The sequence below is a fragment of the Bison bison genome, unplaced genomic scaffold (genome assembly GCF_000754665.1).
Source record: "Bison bison bison isolate TAMUID 2011002044 unplaced genomic scaffold, Bison_UMD1.0 scf7180017864255, whole genome shotgun sequence".
Taxonomy (NCBI): Eukaryota; Metazoa; Chordata; class Mammalia; order Artiodactyla; family Bovidae; genus Bison; species Bison bison.
Genome location: NW_011494827.1, coordinates 2246631 through 2261713, shown reverse-complemented (window position 1 = coordinate 2261713; position 15083 = coordinate 2246631). Strand labels below are relative to the sequence as shown.

At 56.6% G+C, this 15083-nt stretch overlaps 1 protein-coding gene across 1 annotated transcript in view; it reads right to left on the bottom strand.

The window, feature by feature from the left end:
• The window catches only part of WFS1 (Wolfram syndrome 1 (wolframin)), a 32682-nt gene that overhangs the window by 11322 nt on the left and 6277 nt on the right, over window positions 1–15083 (bottom strand). The window contains exons 2-5 of the mRNA XM_010847787.1: window positions 12804–13036; window positions 3473–3555; window positions 2869–3013; window positions 750–920 (exon numbers count right to left, since the gene is read on the bottom strand). Coding sequence (XP_010846089.1) covers window positions 750–920; window positions 2869–3013; window positions 3473–3555; window positions 12804–13035 — 631 coding nt within the window. The 5' untranslated portion in view covers window position 13036. The remainder of the gene's footprint in view (window positions 1–749; window positions 921–2868; window positions 3014–3472; window positions 3556–12803; window positions 13037–15083) is intronic.

Below are 15083 nucleotides of genomic sequence, written 5' to 3'. Positions count from 1 at the left end.
GGTCAAGCACGCCTCTCGGGGGTCCTGCGACTGGAGCCCCAAGCCTCACGGCCGCCTCTGTCAGACCCCAGAGGATCAGAGATCAGACAAGAGTCCGGCCTGGAGAAGGTGCAGAGGTGCCCACCCACCCATCTTCTCTGATGCGTCGGCAGGTGGCCCCAGCCCCACCCCCACCATCTCCCCCTCGGGGCAGGAGGGAGCTGGATGGAGCCCTGGCCAGGTGCTTATCAAGGTTACCAAGAGACAGAAGTCAGCCCAGACCCTGGAAATGGAGAGACCACACCCAGTCAGTAACGCCCACTCTCCTGGTCCATCTGTCCTTCCAGCTGCCCGTGCCCTTCTCGGAAAGCCGGGTTAGAAGGAGGTGGGGGCACTGAAGAGGCTGGCAAAGGGGCCAGCCCTGGAGAGGCTCTCAGGGATTCGGGGACCCAGGTCACTGCTGGCACCTCTCACCCTCCCCACTCCCTGTTCCCTTCAGGAAGAGGAGGAGGACACCCTGGACATGCCAAGACCTGCAGCTCCGCCCGTGGGCAGCAGGTGAGAGAACCCTAGGGGTGGAGCGGGTCAGGTAGAACCAGAGCTGGGGGGGCCCTGATGGGCGCCAGGAACAGGACACCCAGGAAGGACACTCCGCAGCCTTACAGGACACCTGCGAGAAACTCCCTGGAGCCCCCCATGCCAGCTCCCATAAAGGAGCCCCCAGGATCCCGGCACAGAAGCCCAGGAGGCCCCACGGACAGAGCGCGTACCGTGCTCGTTGACCTGCCCCACGTTCTCCAGCAGCTCCGCCACGGCCACCTGCTTTTTCTTCTTGGGGTTGAGCTTCCAGTACATGACGAGGGCCGCCTTGCGCACAGCCCGCTCCAGGTCGGTCTCAGAGGACAGCTGCCTTACCTCCTGCTCGTTCTCGGAGGTGATGCCTGAGAGAGGGAGGCGTCAGAGGCCTGGGGCTGCCCGCTTGCCCGCCTGGAAGCTGGCAGGGATGCCCCAGCCCCGGCCAGCCCCGCCTGAAGGGGCTTGGGAAGAGATTCCCACGAGTGGCTGTGCAGGCATCTTCATCACCAGGGCAGAAACGAAGGTCCAGCCAGACAAGTGTCTGGCCTGAGTCCCCAGGGGTGGGAGGCTCGGCCTGGCCTTTCAGCAGATGCTCGCTGAGTGGCCACGGAGGGCTGGTGCTGGGCAAGGCCTCCCCACCTTCCTGGCTCCTTCCCCTCCCAGGTTCTGCCTCACAAGGACCCCTCTGGTGGGGTGCTACTCTTCTCATCTTACAGATGGAGAAACTGAGGCACCCAGGGGTGGTGGCCTGGACTTGGCGCCAAGGCCACAGAGTCAGAGAGGCTGAGCTGGTCTCAAACCCCAGTCAGTCTCACTGCACTGAGCGGCCAGGCTGCAAGACGGGGGGCACCCCTACACTCACAGCATCAGCCCTTCCTGAGGGCAGCCGGGAGCAGTGTCCCCACGTAGGTGGCCCTTTCCCAGGGGGCAAGGCTCGCCCACAGAAAGATGGGGAGCAGGTTTCATGGGCCGTTTAGCGGCCGCCTCTCCCCCTGCACATGGACTACCAGGAACATCAGCCCGGCTACCCCCACCCCAGGGGACAGTGAGAATGTGGGTGGCGTACTGATATTATTTTCTCCTTTGGAGCATCTCCCTAACCTTCCACCGGAGCCCACGTTCCTTTTATGATCAGGACGCGTTCAGTGAGAAGGTGGAGGGTGTGGGCTACGTGAGACCTGGCCCCCTCCCTTACACGCCAGCCAGTCCTCAGGCCTGCCCTGGCCACCCCCCTCAGGGCCTCTGGGAAGACCACTGGCTCCAACTGTGAACTCTGGGGGCCACACTGACTCAACTGGCCAGGGCAAGACCATCCCACCTGCCCTGGAGCAAGGGAGGCTGGCTTGGTAAGAAATTCTGGCCAGCAGAACATGACAGTTCTAAATCATTAAAGATATCAGCCTAATGTCCAGAGAAAGGAGACTCTATACAATAATAAATAATGTTAATAAATATCATTTCTATATATATCTTATATATATATACATACATAATAAATATATATACATAAAAATACTGTATACAAATTTTGTTTTATATATATCTATATGATAACCCTAACGTTTAAAAAAAAAATTCCAATATAAAACCAGAAGGAAAAACAGTAAACTACGGAGCACTTCTCTCTGGGTTTATAGATAATTTTTAGAGATAATTTCTATCTTTTGTTTTCTATATAGTTCAAGTTTTCTATAACAACCATAAACACTTCTGCAATCTGAGCGGGAAAAAGGAGGTCCCCTTTAAGACACACACACTTTCATCTTTCTTCTGAGGTTTGAAGCTTCGGGAAGCACTTTACCCTGACACCAGGAATGAACCATTTCCCTTGGGCAGGATAACATAGTAAGTGTCCCCAAGTGGCTAGGCTACACATCACTGCCCCCCAACACCCACGCCTGTCCTGGCTCCGAGTGCTAGCCTGGGTGGGCCCTTCTCTGGCCCCCAGTCCGTAGCTGCTCCGCTCAGACCGGATGGAAAGTCAGTTCAGAAAGTGCTACTCATACCTCAGGCCTGTCATGCCCTCCAACTTGGCTCCATGGTCTACTCCTCAATTTGGATGAGAACCCAGATGGTATATCTCATTGTAGACCCCACCACAAGTTAAAGAGGATGAAAATGGCTTTGTTCCCTAAATATCCCATGTTATACTCCCAAACCATCTATGAGGCAGAGCCATGAGTACAGCAGAAACCACACTCATTTTTCCCAACAGCGTTGCCAGCACCAGGTTTCCCTGTTGTTATTTCGGTTGGTTAATTTAGCAGAGTAGTACAGCATCCCTCGTGGGTCCCTCCGAGCCGCCTCACCTACCTCTCCTGTCCGCCAGGCATCGGCGGAGAAGCTTGACGGCCTCGCGCCGGCCCTGCTTGGCGGCGAGGGTCAGCCAGTCCACGGCGGTGCAGTTGTTGAGCTCTTCGTCCCCGTCGCCGGCCAGCTGCAGGTAGTGCTTCCCCACCTGCAAGAGGGATCTGGTCACACCACACACCGCGGCAGCCTCCCCGTGCAGCGCCCGGGCCCCCAGTCCACATTCTGCCTTGCCCCGCCCCTAAACCAGGCAACCTTGGGCTCCCTCACCCTGTCCACCCAGTGCTCCCAAGCCAGAGTGGGGTGTGGGGACCCCACCCTTCCACTGATGAAATGAGAGAGGGGGTGGGGTCATGTGGACAGGCAGGAGGCAGGGCTGGCATCAGAGGAGGTGATGCCCAAGTTCAGGTGTGAGCTGGACAGAGGTGAGCACGTACATGCTCCCCGAAGAGTGGTGGGAAGAAAAGCAACACGCCACAAACATGGAAACCCCACACATGGGGGCCCACGCATGGCAGGTACAGGCAGGCTGTACCCAAGCCCAGATAGCAGGCTCAGCACTAGCTTGTCCTGGGCACAGCCCGAGCTCCCCGCGGACACTGGTCCTTACCTCCGTCTGTGCCTTGGGGTCCCCAGCCTTGGCCTTCTCCAGGACTTCCTCAAAGGGCGTGTCCACATCTCCCTTTGCAGGTCCTTTAACACAGGAAAGCAAGCAGATGGACTGTCACCACGCTGGTCCTTATCGCTTGTTGGAGGACGAGAGGGGCTGGCAGAAACGGGCTTCAGCCCCGAGTCAGGAGCATGAGAGCAGGTGTGGAGAGGGCCCGCCAGGATGCTCCTTCCGTTGCTGCACAGCCAGGGAACAGGGACCGCAAAGCTGCTGAGGGGTTCCAGGAAGGAACCCCTGTTCCAGGCACAAGGACAGAGCGGGGCACAGACCAATAACCACTTTCGCCCCTGGGGTTCACTGCAGCCAGAGCAGCTGATCTCAGGCTTGAACAGGGCTCTAGAAAGATGCAAGAGATGGAATGAAAGCCCCTGAGGTTCTTTATTTAATGATTTAAAGAACCTGCACCCCAATGCCAAGCATCCCAATAAACAAACCAAATCTATGTTTTCCAAGACAGTCATCTACACACGATTGACTTTGGGAGGTCATAATCACAGTACATACATTTTGAAATATACACATATATATTTGCACAACCAACTTTGCATGTGGCTCTGCAGTGAAATGTACCACTTCAGTGGCTCAGAAATCCCACCGCGGGGACACTCAGGGCCTCTGGGCCTCTCCTCTCCATCGGACCTTTAGATTATGCCCAGACTCCCTAATTTTATAAAACAATGCCACAAACCAGTCTGTGCGTGTATTTTAATTTGGGGGGCATTTTCCTGGCGTGGGTTCTTCAGGCGAATTACTTGATCCAAGGGTCCAAATATCACATACCTCGTGCAATATTTACTTCATAAAACGTTATCTTAAGTTATAAAAGCATCATGTAACTTCACTGATTTCACTATAACCTCTCCTGCAGTGTGTAGCATAACAAAAAGTTGTGTTTTTTTTTAATCACTTTTCACCAGTCCCTTTTTCCGGTTTAAGCAACCAATACAGGGGGCCTCTGCCCGACACCACACCTGGCCTCCACCCATGGTCACCTCCCATCTTAGCAGGTGTTTATCTGGGGTTAACAGACTCTTGATCTCTAATTCAGGGAAATAAGAGCAGTCCCTAGGAACAGTGCTGGATGTCTAGCTATCCCAACCCATCTCTCCAGACCTTTCCCAGGACCAGCTCCATCCACCAGGCTCAGAGTTAGCCCCTGTGTGCAGGGTGCCCGGTCAGGAGGCAGCAGGGCAGGGGCCTACAGTGACACAGCTCTGAAGTTCAAAGGCAGAGTGGCCACGTCCAGTTTGGGGCACACAGGAGTGGGAGCAGGTGGCTGGGGATGGCTCAAAGGGGAAGATTCTTCCTGAGACTCACAGGCCCCTGTGCTGCACCCCTCTTGGTGGATGGCTTGCAAACATGATGATACCCGTCCCGCTGTGGAGTTCCCCCTGCTGAGCTTCTTCACCGAGGTCCTGGGACCTCACTTGGCCTGGGCCCAGGACATCCACCCCAGCCCTGGCCCCGGACCTCAGTGCTTCTTAAGTCATCAAGGTCAGCTCTCCCTTCTGGCTGCTGTCACGCTCTCTGCCGGCCCTGGAATGCACTCTCCGGCCAAGGGCTCAGGCTAAGAGAACAAAGAGAAGGGCAGGGAAGGAGGGTGTGCGGGGTTAGAGAAATCCGACCCGAGTGTGAATCTTTAGCACTCTGAGCCTCAGGAGTGAAAGAACATTGCTACCCTATCGGTAAACTGGAGAAGGGAGTGGCAAACCACTTTAGCATTCTTGCCTGGAAAATTCCATGGACAGAGGAGCCCGGCGGACCACAGTCCATGGGGTCACAGTCAGATACAACTGAGTGATGGAGCATCTATCAGTAAACAAAGGATGTGGCAGACCCTCCTACCATGCACTCTGGGGAGACACAGGATGAGAAAGCACAGGATACTGACCTCAGAGAGCTGAGGGGCAGATCAAAGGAATGATTTCCGTGAGCCCAGACTCTTGCATCTACCCCATACACAGAAAAGCACTAAATTCCCTGACTCAAGATATCTGGTTTTCTTTAACAGTAATCTACTGATGTTCCGACTACCTGGTCTTTGTTGCAAAAACCCCTGTGTATCCTGGCTCCTCCCCTGTCTCTTGGGAGCAGTATTTCAGAGCAATCTGAGATCTGAGAGGCTGTGTTCCAGGGTTAAGTCTTCAATTTTGTCCACCAAATAAAATGTAATTCTCAACTTTTAGGTTGTGCCTTTTTTTTTTTTTTCTTCAGTTGACAGCATCAAAGTGCTGTGTGACTGTGCGAGCGAGACTCATGTCCAATCCCATCGTCAATATCCAGCCAGTAGGACTGTTAATGAAGAATGGGACACTTGAGATTAGATGCCTGGTCCAGAGTTGGGTGTTCTCAAGGTGCGTCTGCTTCCCCTCTCCATGCCCTACCTCTCTCTGCTGACCCCAGGGCCTCCCTGGCTCACTGAGGCCACGTGTCCTAGTTCAACACCAGGTACCTCCTGCGAGTTCACAGCTCTTTTCCTGACCAACTGAATTTGCAAGTCCAAGGTCATGGAAGATTCAAGTGTAGATCTATTGGCTAAAAAGATTATTCTGTCCATGATTAATTTTCCACAGAAGTTATTCATGGCCTAACATTTTGTCATGAAATGAAAGGAGGGCCCTGGAAATTGTCCCCTCCCCCGGCACAGCCCATCTCCGTGTTCCTGCATCTCTCATGGTCCCACAGGCCTTTAATGGAGACGATCTGTGTCCAGCAGGTCTGGCCCATCTCCATGCCCTGGGCAGGACACAAATCAGCAAATGCTGAACAGACAGGGGGATGAATGGATGGGGGACCGACAAGGAAGGGTCTCCAGCTCTGTCTCCCCAAATACTCGCATGGTGCCTGGAACATGTGTGGCCCAGAGATTGAACTGCCAAGCTCACCTTCCTGATCTGAACAGGTTCTAAGTAGAAATGGACAAGGATGAGTACTGAGCAAGTCAAATGCTCCCATTCTTCAGGACCACCCCGGGTCCCTGGGCTGGGGAGCCTCAGGCATCTCCTCCCAGCAGCCCTGAGGGCTCTGCCAGCCCCTTGATCCCTACCAAGTTCTCCTGGAGCCGGCTGGGAGCAAGAGAGAGAAGCTGGCTTCCAGTTTCACCCGGCCGCTGCAATCTAGATTGGCTGGAGCGCATTGTTTAAATTGCTGAATGCACGCCAAAGGCTCTGAGAAGAAGAGCACAATCTGAAACACGCAGTGAGCAACTTTGTTGCTCCCGTCTCTCGGGGCTGCTGCCCTTCTACATCACTGGCCCTGGGGCAAAGCCTTGGCCTCCCAGAGCCCCTGGTCCTCTCCTGATGCCCGCCGCGTGGGCTGAGCTGGGGGAAAGGTGACAAGAACCCAAGGGCATCCCGTGTGTCCTTCTCATCACTGTGGGTAGCTGGGTCACCCTGCGCCAGGGGTGCCCCATCAGCCTTCGAGATGCTAACCCTGGTTCTCATGAATACACAGGAAGGACAAGCCTTGTGACCCCGCCTCTTCCAGGGGCCTGGCTGAGCTCTAAGGCGGGGGTCCCAGCCGGGAGGTCCCAGCTTCCCACAGGCCCGAGCGGGGGTCATGGACCTTGCCCCTCATCACTCACCCAGCAGACATTTACCGAGCACCCGCCCTGGACCGGTCTGGATGCCGGGAGCCAAGGGCACTGAGCAGAAAGAGGTAGGAACCCCAGCTCTCTCTACCCACCCAGGGTGCCAGCGATGACAGCCACAGTCCACAAGTGGAATCTATGGAGGTGCCAGGAGTCATCAATCCTGATGGGAGAGGCTTTTTGGAGGAGGTGACGCCCAAGACTTGAAATGCAAAGAGGAGGGGAAAGGTGAGGGATGAAGGGCATATTGTCGAGTTTCCTGAGATCTGAGGAAGCCACCAGACCTGAGAGAGCCTCACTGCCCCAGCCATCTGTCCTCACAACAGGTCATCCTAGAGTGAGGGAGTCACAGGGATGCTACAGCAACCAGACAGATCAGGGCTTCCATCAGAGTCAGGATAAATAATCCGGGTACAGAGCTCCTGAGATCGTCGAGCCAGCACCTCCACTGGACAAGGAGAAACTGAGTGTTTATGGCTGTGACTTGTCCCCAGGGCAGCAGGGACTCAGCGCTTTGCATCCACCCCCTCACCCCATCACATCCCGGCCTTCCTCTCACCTCCCGGCCTTCCTCGGGGCCCATTCCCTCTGTCCAGCTCTGAATCCCACTGTGAAACTGCCTGCCCACCCCCCAGGCCCACCTGATGACTCCAGCCAGAGGCCTGGAATCAGTCTAGCTCTCCTGAAGCCCAGTCCACCCACCGCCCTGCATCACCGCTGGCCTCAGCTCCCACGGTTGTCCAAGGTCATCTCCATGTAACAGAAATCACGCTGCTCATCTCATTTAAAGGCTTTAATGCTCCCCAGAACACCCATTCTCCATACCCTGACCCTCGAGGCCCTACTTGAGACTGTCTGACCTCTTGACCCCACGTCCAACCGCTGCCCAGAGCCATCACCCTTGGAGCCCTCATGCCCTGTGTGTCTTGCACTGTTTGGGCCTCCCCTCACTGACCTGGGGTCTCCCTCCTAGAGGTGGGCCCTGCCTGCCCTGCCCACCATCTCCTGCACCCACTGGGCAGGCCCTCAGATAACACCAGGGTGAATGCCTCCTGGCAAACGGAACCCACCAGGGGTTCCAGACACCATTCCTGTCTGCAGCCCTGTGGCCACCTAAGCGAGTGCCAGCCCCACACTCAGAACTGGAGGCCTTGTGGACTTGGCACTCCTGAGGGCCTGTGAACCCTGCGAGGTTAGCAGAGAGGGCGCCTCGTCCTCCATGGCCCCTGCCTGGTGCCCCCCACAGAGGACAGAGTTACTTGGTTCTTCTGTCTCTCCCTTCCCTTGAGCCTTCACCCCCCCGAGTCTGAAGACCAGCCTGGGCCATCCCTGCTGTGCTGGTACACAGGGCGCTGCTCTGAGCCGCAATGCAGGAGGCAGGCCCAGGGCCCTGGGGCACTCCAGAGCTCCATCTGTGGTCACCGCTGCCACCAGAGGCCATCACGGTGGCTGAGCACAGACTCGCAGACTGTGTTCCATCTCAACTTGACCTCTCACCAGCTGGTGGCCTGGGGTCCTCTACTTAACCCCTGATGCATGCTCCTTGGAAGAAAAGCTATGACCAACCTAGACAGCATATTAAAAAGCAGAGACATTACTTTGTCAACAAAAGTCCATCTAGTCAAGGCTATATTTTTTCAAGTAGTCATGTATGAATGTGAGAGTTGGACTATAAAGAAAACTAAGCGCTGAAGAATTGATGCTTTTGAACTGTGGTGTTGGGAGAAGACTCCTGAGAGTCTCTTGGACTGCAAGGAGATCCAACCAGTCCATCCTAAAGGGAATCAGTCCCAAATATTCATCGGAAGGACTGATGATGAATCTGAAACTCCAATACTTCGGCCATCTGATGCGAAGAACTGACTCATTTGAAAAGACCCTGATGCTGGGAAAGATTGAAGGCCAGAGGAGAAGGGGACGACAGAGGATGAGATGGTTGGATGGCATCACTGACTCAATGGACATGAGTAGACTCCAGGAGTTGGTGATGGACAGAGAGGCCTGGCGTGCTGCAGCCTGTGGGGTCACAAAGAGTCGGACACAACTGAGCGACTGAACTGAACTGAACTGGACGTGGCTGGAGAAGTGAGTTAACATAGACAAGGACCACAAGTGAGGCCTAGCCTGGAAGGTGCTATGCCATCTTCCTCTTGGAAGTACTTACTGGTACTTGACTGATGCTCAGCAGAACTTTGCTAGATGGACAGGGGAGTTAATGAAAACTAACCCCAATCCCTCCCTGGGTGGATGATCTCTGAGCTGTGCAGGGCTGGCAGGGCGGGGTCTGCTGTGTTCCATTCAGCAATGGTGACAGCACAAAGGAAAGGGACGCAGCACAGCCCAGACATGTGGGGTTGGGAGCCCGAGGCCGCCAACCTGCCCAGAACTTGCTCAGTACTCTCCGCCCCTCCCCTCGGGGACAGAAGCCAATGGAGACCACATCTGTTTCCCGACTCTCCTTATCTGAAACTGGCAGTCTTGACTCGGTCTGTCCCCGGAGGCTGTTTCGCTTCACCCAGATTGAAACCAAGCATGTTTCCAGCCCTGGTCTCCGCGCCCTGCGGCTGTGGGGTGGTGTTTGTGGCTGGAGCAAGATTCCGGATCAGGCCTGGGTCTGCCCAAAGGCCTTGGAGACAAAGCAGAGATCTCTGAAGGAGATGTGGAGCTCAGAAGGGCCCAGTGGGTGTGTTTCTGGGGTAAGGTAGGCATTAGTCCAGCACGATTACACAGGGGAGCACAGGCTTGGTTCACCCTCCAGAGTCCGGAGATCCCTGCAGCTCTGCTGGGGGCAGGGGGCCTTATGGGGCAGGAGACTGGGGGAGATCCCTGCAGCTCTGCTGGGGACAGGGGGCCTTATGGGGCAGGAGACTGGGGGAGATCCCTGCAGCTCTGCTGGGGGCAGGGGGCCTTATGGGACAGGAGACTGGGGGAGATGCCTGCACCCATCATCACTCAGTGCTGGCCACTCTGGCAAGTCAGGGGCTTGGTTTCCTGGTCTCTAAATGGAGACAGGGACAGAGCCTTTCTCTCGGGCTGCCGTAAGGGGTCACGTAAAGCCTCTGGGTCCACAGGGCACCTGGCAGGGGCCTCTGCACAGAGTAGGGGTGGTGCTGAGCTGGGGGTGGTCACCTCAGGCAGCCAGCTTCTCAAGGGGAAAACAAAACAACAAGGCTGGGTGAGCAGGAGAAGGGTGGGGTGGGGGCTGAGACCCCCTTAACTCATACGGAGCACCTGGGGGAGAGGACCCTGTGACCACAAAAGTCACGGCATCTTGCCTTGTGGTGGTGCAAGACGCGAGAAAGCACATGCACACGTGCGCACACACACACATGCACACACACACACGTGCACACACACACACACGCACAGTCTGTAGCACAAGCCTCCCAGGAGGAGAAAAGAGCCTGACACTCACACGAAGTCGCTGCATGCGGACACACGGGGCCCGAAGCCGAGGTTAAGGCCGGTCACCCAAGAGGGACTGGGTGGGGCCCTAAAACTGGACGGATGCCTCAACGCACATGGCGACGCCCCAGGAGGGGCCTGAAGAGGAAGGGGCGGAGGGGAGGAGGCTTGATGACACCCACGCAGCACATCGGGTTCTGTAGCTCAGGGCACGGACCCCTTCCCCCACAGCACCACACAGGTACCTAAGGGACCAGGGGCCTTGACTCAGCACCACATCCCACGTGCCAGGCTGATGAGCACGAGGTCCCAGCACGCAGGCTCCACGTGGCTGCTCTGACTTCACAGAAACAGTCTCAGAGAGGCGTCCCGACTCCCTGGAGAGGGCACACAGCTCAAGGTCAATAGCCCAGCCAAGCATCCCACCCCGGCTGTCTCTGCCCTTCCTGTACCACCTCGTGCTCTGGATGCTCCATACATAAACAGCTCGTATGGAGAGACGCATGCTCTGGCGTCCCGGCTGGGGTGGGCAGGAAATCAGCACTGGTGCCAAACCAGACAGCGGTTTTCAAACTGCAGACGTCGACCCAGAAGGTCACAGAACCAACTGACCTGCCCAAAGCAGCATTTGTTTGCACATAAAAGCAAGAGCGTGGAGACTTACCAGACAGCCAGGCACACTGTAAAGGCAAGTATTGTTTTGGAAATTTCCATCCCCACTGCGTGTGCGTGTGTGTGTGCATGCAGGCACGTGGGCGTGGGCCAGGTTATGACTACGGTACATGTATTTCTTACTGTGGGCAGAGGTCAGAAAGCCCAACAGGCGGTGAGCCACGAAGAGAAGCCGCGGGGGTTTCACCACCCCTGGAGCTCGTGTCCCCAGTGGGCTCTGTTTTGATCACTGTACCTACAGTGAAAGCCAAGGCCCCTATTTCACAGGGTTGGTCACTGTGAGTATAAGACAGACATACTGAGAAGCACCGCGTGAGTTATTAGAAAAAGCAACATTGATGCCAGCTATGTTCTCCCCAAACATCACAGCCGGAGACCCAGGGATCCTTGCTTTTATGAAACTCACAGCAAGGCTTGAGGCTTTTTTCACCTACAACAGCCCCCGAAGCGCAAAGGAGCCTTTCATGGCAGCTCCTGTTACGGCCCGCTGCCCGGTCCTGCTCACTCCTGCTGTAGCTCAATCACAAGCCTGACACACAAGCATAACCACTCCGATCCTTCCATCCTTCCTTCCACCCCATCACCTGGGAGGTCCAGGGCTCTCTCCAGGCCAAGCCCACCCAAGGCGAGGTCAGTTCTTCCCTCTGGCCCTTGCCCGTGCTGTGCTCTCTCCCCCCACAGGCTCCAACTTGCTCAGGCATCCTCTCTTCCCAAGGAAGGCCTCCAGCTCCCTCCCCAGCCCAGTACCAGGGCCACCTCTGTGCTCCCCAGGTCCCGTGTTTCCAGGAGATTGTAGACTCTTCAGAGGCAGGGCTCACCTATGCCACCGATGGCCACTCAGGGCTGGCACCAGGCCGTGCTCAGTGAGCAGCAGGTGGACTGACCAAACCCTGGTGACCCTCCCCCAATGTCAATGGCACAACAACCAGTGGTCCCAGCCCACCCGGGGCCTCACACTATCTCATCTCGGCCCCTGAGAAGTGCTTCTTGGGACAGACTGGAAACCTGAGGGGGGCCCAAGAGTGGACTGGGGTTTGGGGCCATCCTTGGCCGCTGGGCCTGGGCATGGAGGATGGTGGTCCAGAGGGCAGTGGGGACCTGGGCCAGGGGCCCAGGTGAATTCCAGGGTGTCAGCTGGCCTCCAAGGGAGTGGCCACAGGGGGCCCCCAGACCAGGCACAGCAACCTGACCAAATGGCCACTTGAGGAGTGGCCATGGTGGACAAGGGATGATAACGTGGGCCGCCCCGAGTGCTGGGGGGGACCAGAGGGGAGCCTGCCTCCCGCCACCTCCCACCACACAGCGCCTGGTGCAGACCACCTGCCAAGTCCCTGAGCAGGTGGGAGCTAGTGCATTCGATGATAAATAATGGAAGGAAACATGACATCTGCTGCAGCCCAAGTCTATGAACTTGGGAGCAGATCCTGCTGGGAGGTGGGAGTCGACAGGCCTGGGTGGAGTGGTTGGGCCCGACTTCAGGGGACAGCCGCCCGTGGAAGGAACCTTGCAGGGGCATGTGGCCCACATGCCAAGACCTGGGTGTCCACGCTGCCCACAGAACACCCCCCCGGGAGGACAGTCCAGCATCCTGGGCCCGCCCCTTACCTGTTCCATCCATCCTCTCTCGGCTCCTGGCCCGCGAGGCCTGGGGCATGGCCGGGGCAGCTGGGTCTCTCACATCTGATCCAGGTCCAACTTGGGGTCCAGGAGCGGGGGGCGCCCCGCTGAACTCCTGCTCCACCGAGGTGGTGGCGTTGAGCCGTGAGCGGGCCTGGGGCTGCGGTGGCGGCGGAAGCTGGGGGCCAGAGGAGCTCGGAGGAGAGGCGCTGGAAGCCATCCTGATGCGAGAAAAACCAGGGGGTCAAATACACGAGGCCAGCCAGGCCCAGGCTGCCCTGGCCCCTAGCTTTTGGTTGAGAGACGGGACGGCAAAGGGAAATGGAAGGGCGCTGCCCAGCATTCCACGTGATCTCACTCAATCTCACGATAGCCCCCGCAAAGACACTCCCATTTTACAGATGAGGAAGTTGAGGGAGGAAACTTGCTCAAGGCCCGCTGGCCTGGCAGGTCCCACAGCAGCCATGAGCTGGACCCTCAGTCTCCAGGACTTGAGTCCCAGGCCTCGGGTGTGCTCATCTGAGAAATGGAGATGCGGCAGGTCGGGAGGATTCAGTGAGATGGTCCACATGGAGCCCTGGGGACAGCATCTGGCTGCACTGGAATGAAGCTGGTCTCCCAGTCTGTCCACCCAAAATCTGTGCAGGGGACCTTATTTGGAAGACAGGGTACTTTGCAGATGTAATCAAGAATCTTGACAAGAGAGCATCCTGGCTTAGGGTGGGCCCTAATCAAGGACTGGGGTCCTTATAAGAGGGTAACACACAGACAGAGAAGAGGATGCCATGTAGAGGAGGGGGCAGAGATGGGAGACGTGGCTGCAGGCCCAGAGACACCAACAACACCCGAAGTCAGGAAAGACAAGGAGGGACTCTCCCGCAGAGCCCCCCGGGACAACCAACCCCGCCAACATCCTGATCGTGGACCTGTGCCTCCAGAGCTGTGAGACAAAGTTTCTGCTGTTTAAAGCCACCAAGTTTCTGTCAATTTCTCCTTAGAGCCCTAGGAAACGAATACACTGGCACAAAGTGGAAGTTTAAAATAAACTTGAGAGGGGCTTCCCTGGTGGTCCAGTGGCTAAAACTCTTGAGCTCCCAATGCAGGGGTCCAGGTTCGATCCCTGGTCAGGGAATTCGATCCTACATTCCGCAACGAAATTATCCTGCATGCCTCAGTGAAGACCTGGTACAGCTAAATAAATGAATAATAAAATATTAAAAAAAAATAAACATGAGAAGCAGAGGGAGGGAGGGAAAGGGGGAGAGGAAGAGAGGTGGAAGACAGGTGTGGGGGGAACACAGCCCCTGGAGCAGGATGTGGTCAGGCCTGGCCAACTCCAAAGCCCCCACACCAGGCTTGAACCCCAGGACACAACTCGGCGAGCCTGACGGCACCGGATATGAGCCCATGCTAGACGTGGGTGATGGAAACCGGGGGGCTGGTGTGTCGGAACCGATGACTGGAACAGACTGGCAAGCAAAGAGATCCGATGACCAACAGGGGCAAAGGGCTCGATTAGTCAATACTGTTGTTTAGCAACAAGGCGAAAATCACCACTGACACAACTGAGGGAGACCACGAGCCCCAGACTGCGGGGCAGAGAGCTCCAGGCCTTCCCCAGCCCCGGGACCCCAGGCCGGGGCCCTGGGGAGCGGGGACGGGCTTCCGTGGACACAGACACTGAAGCAGATAGGACTGCGTGCACCGAGCGGGCTGTCCCCAAGGATCCCACGGCCCCCACCCCAGGCTCAAGGCCATGTCCACCCTCTTCATTGAGATGAGGAAATGAGAGCAGAGCAGGGAAAGGCCAGGGGTGAGGAATCCGGCTCCCAAACTACCCCCCCCCAGCCACTGTGCTGCCAGTTCTGGGGTCCTGAGCGGGTCACATTCCTCTCTGCCCCTCAGTTTCCTCGACTGTAAATGGGGGTACTGTGAGGACTACATGAGATCAGAGACCAAAAGGGCCAGGCTCCCAGGTATCCAAAGTGTCCAGCTCCGGCTCCCCCGAGCCTGCAGGAGTGGGTACTTGAAGCGTGCCTGGAGACCGCCGTCACCAGAAGAGTCAGAGGAGGCTCCAGAGATCAGACCTGCATTCGCCAAAGGACCCCGGAGATTTCAATCTGGGCACGACTCCCTTGGAGGGACCGAGCCCTTATTTTAAAACATTCCCTTGGCTGTGAACCAAAAGCTTGTCAAGCCACACAGATCTCTGCTTGGAAACCAACGCAGTGCTCAATGCTGTTCCCAAACGCCAGGCTTCCGGGAACC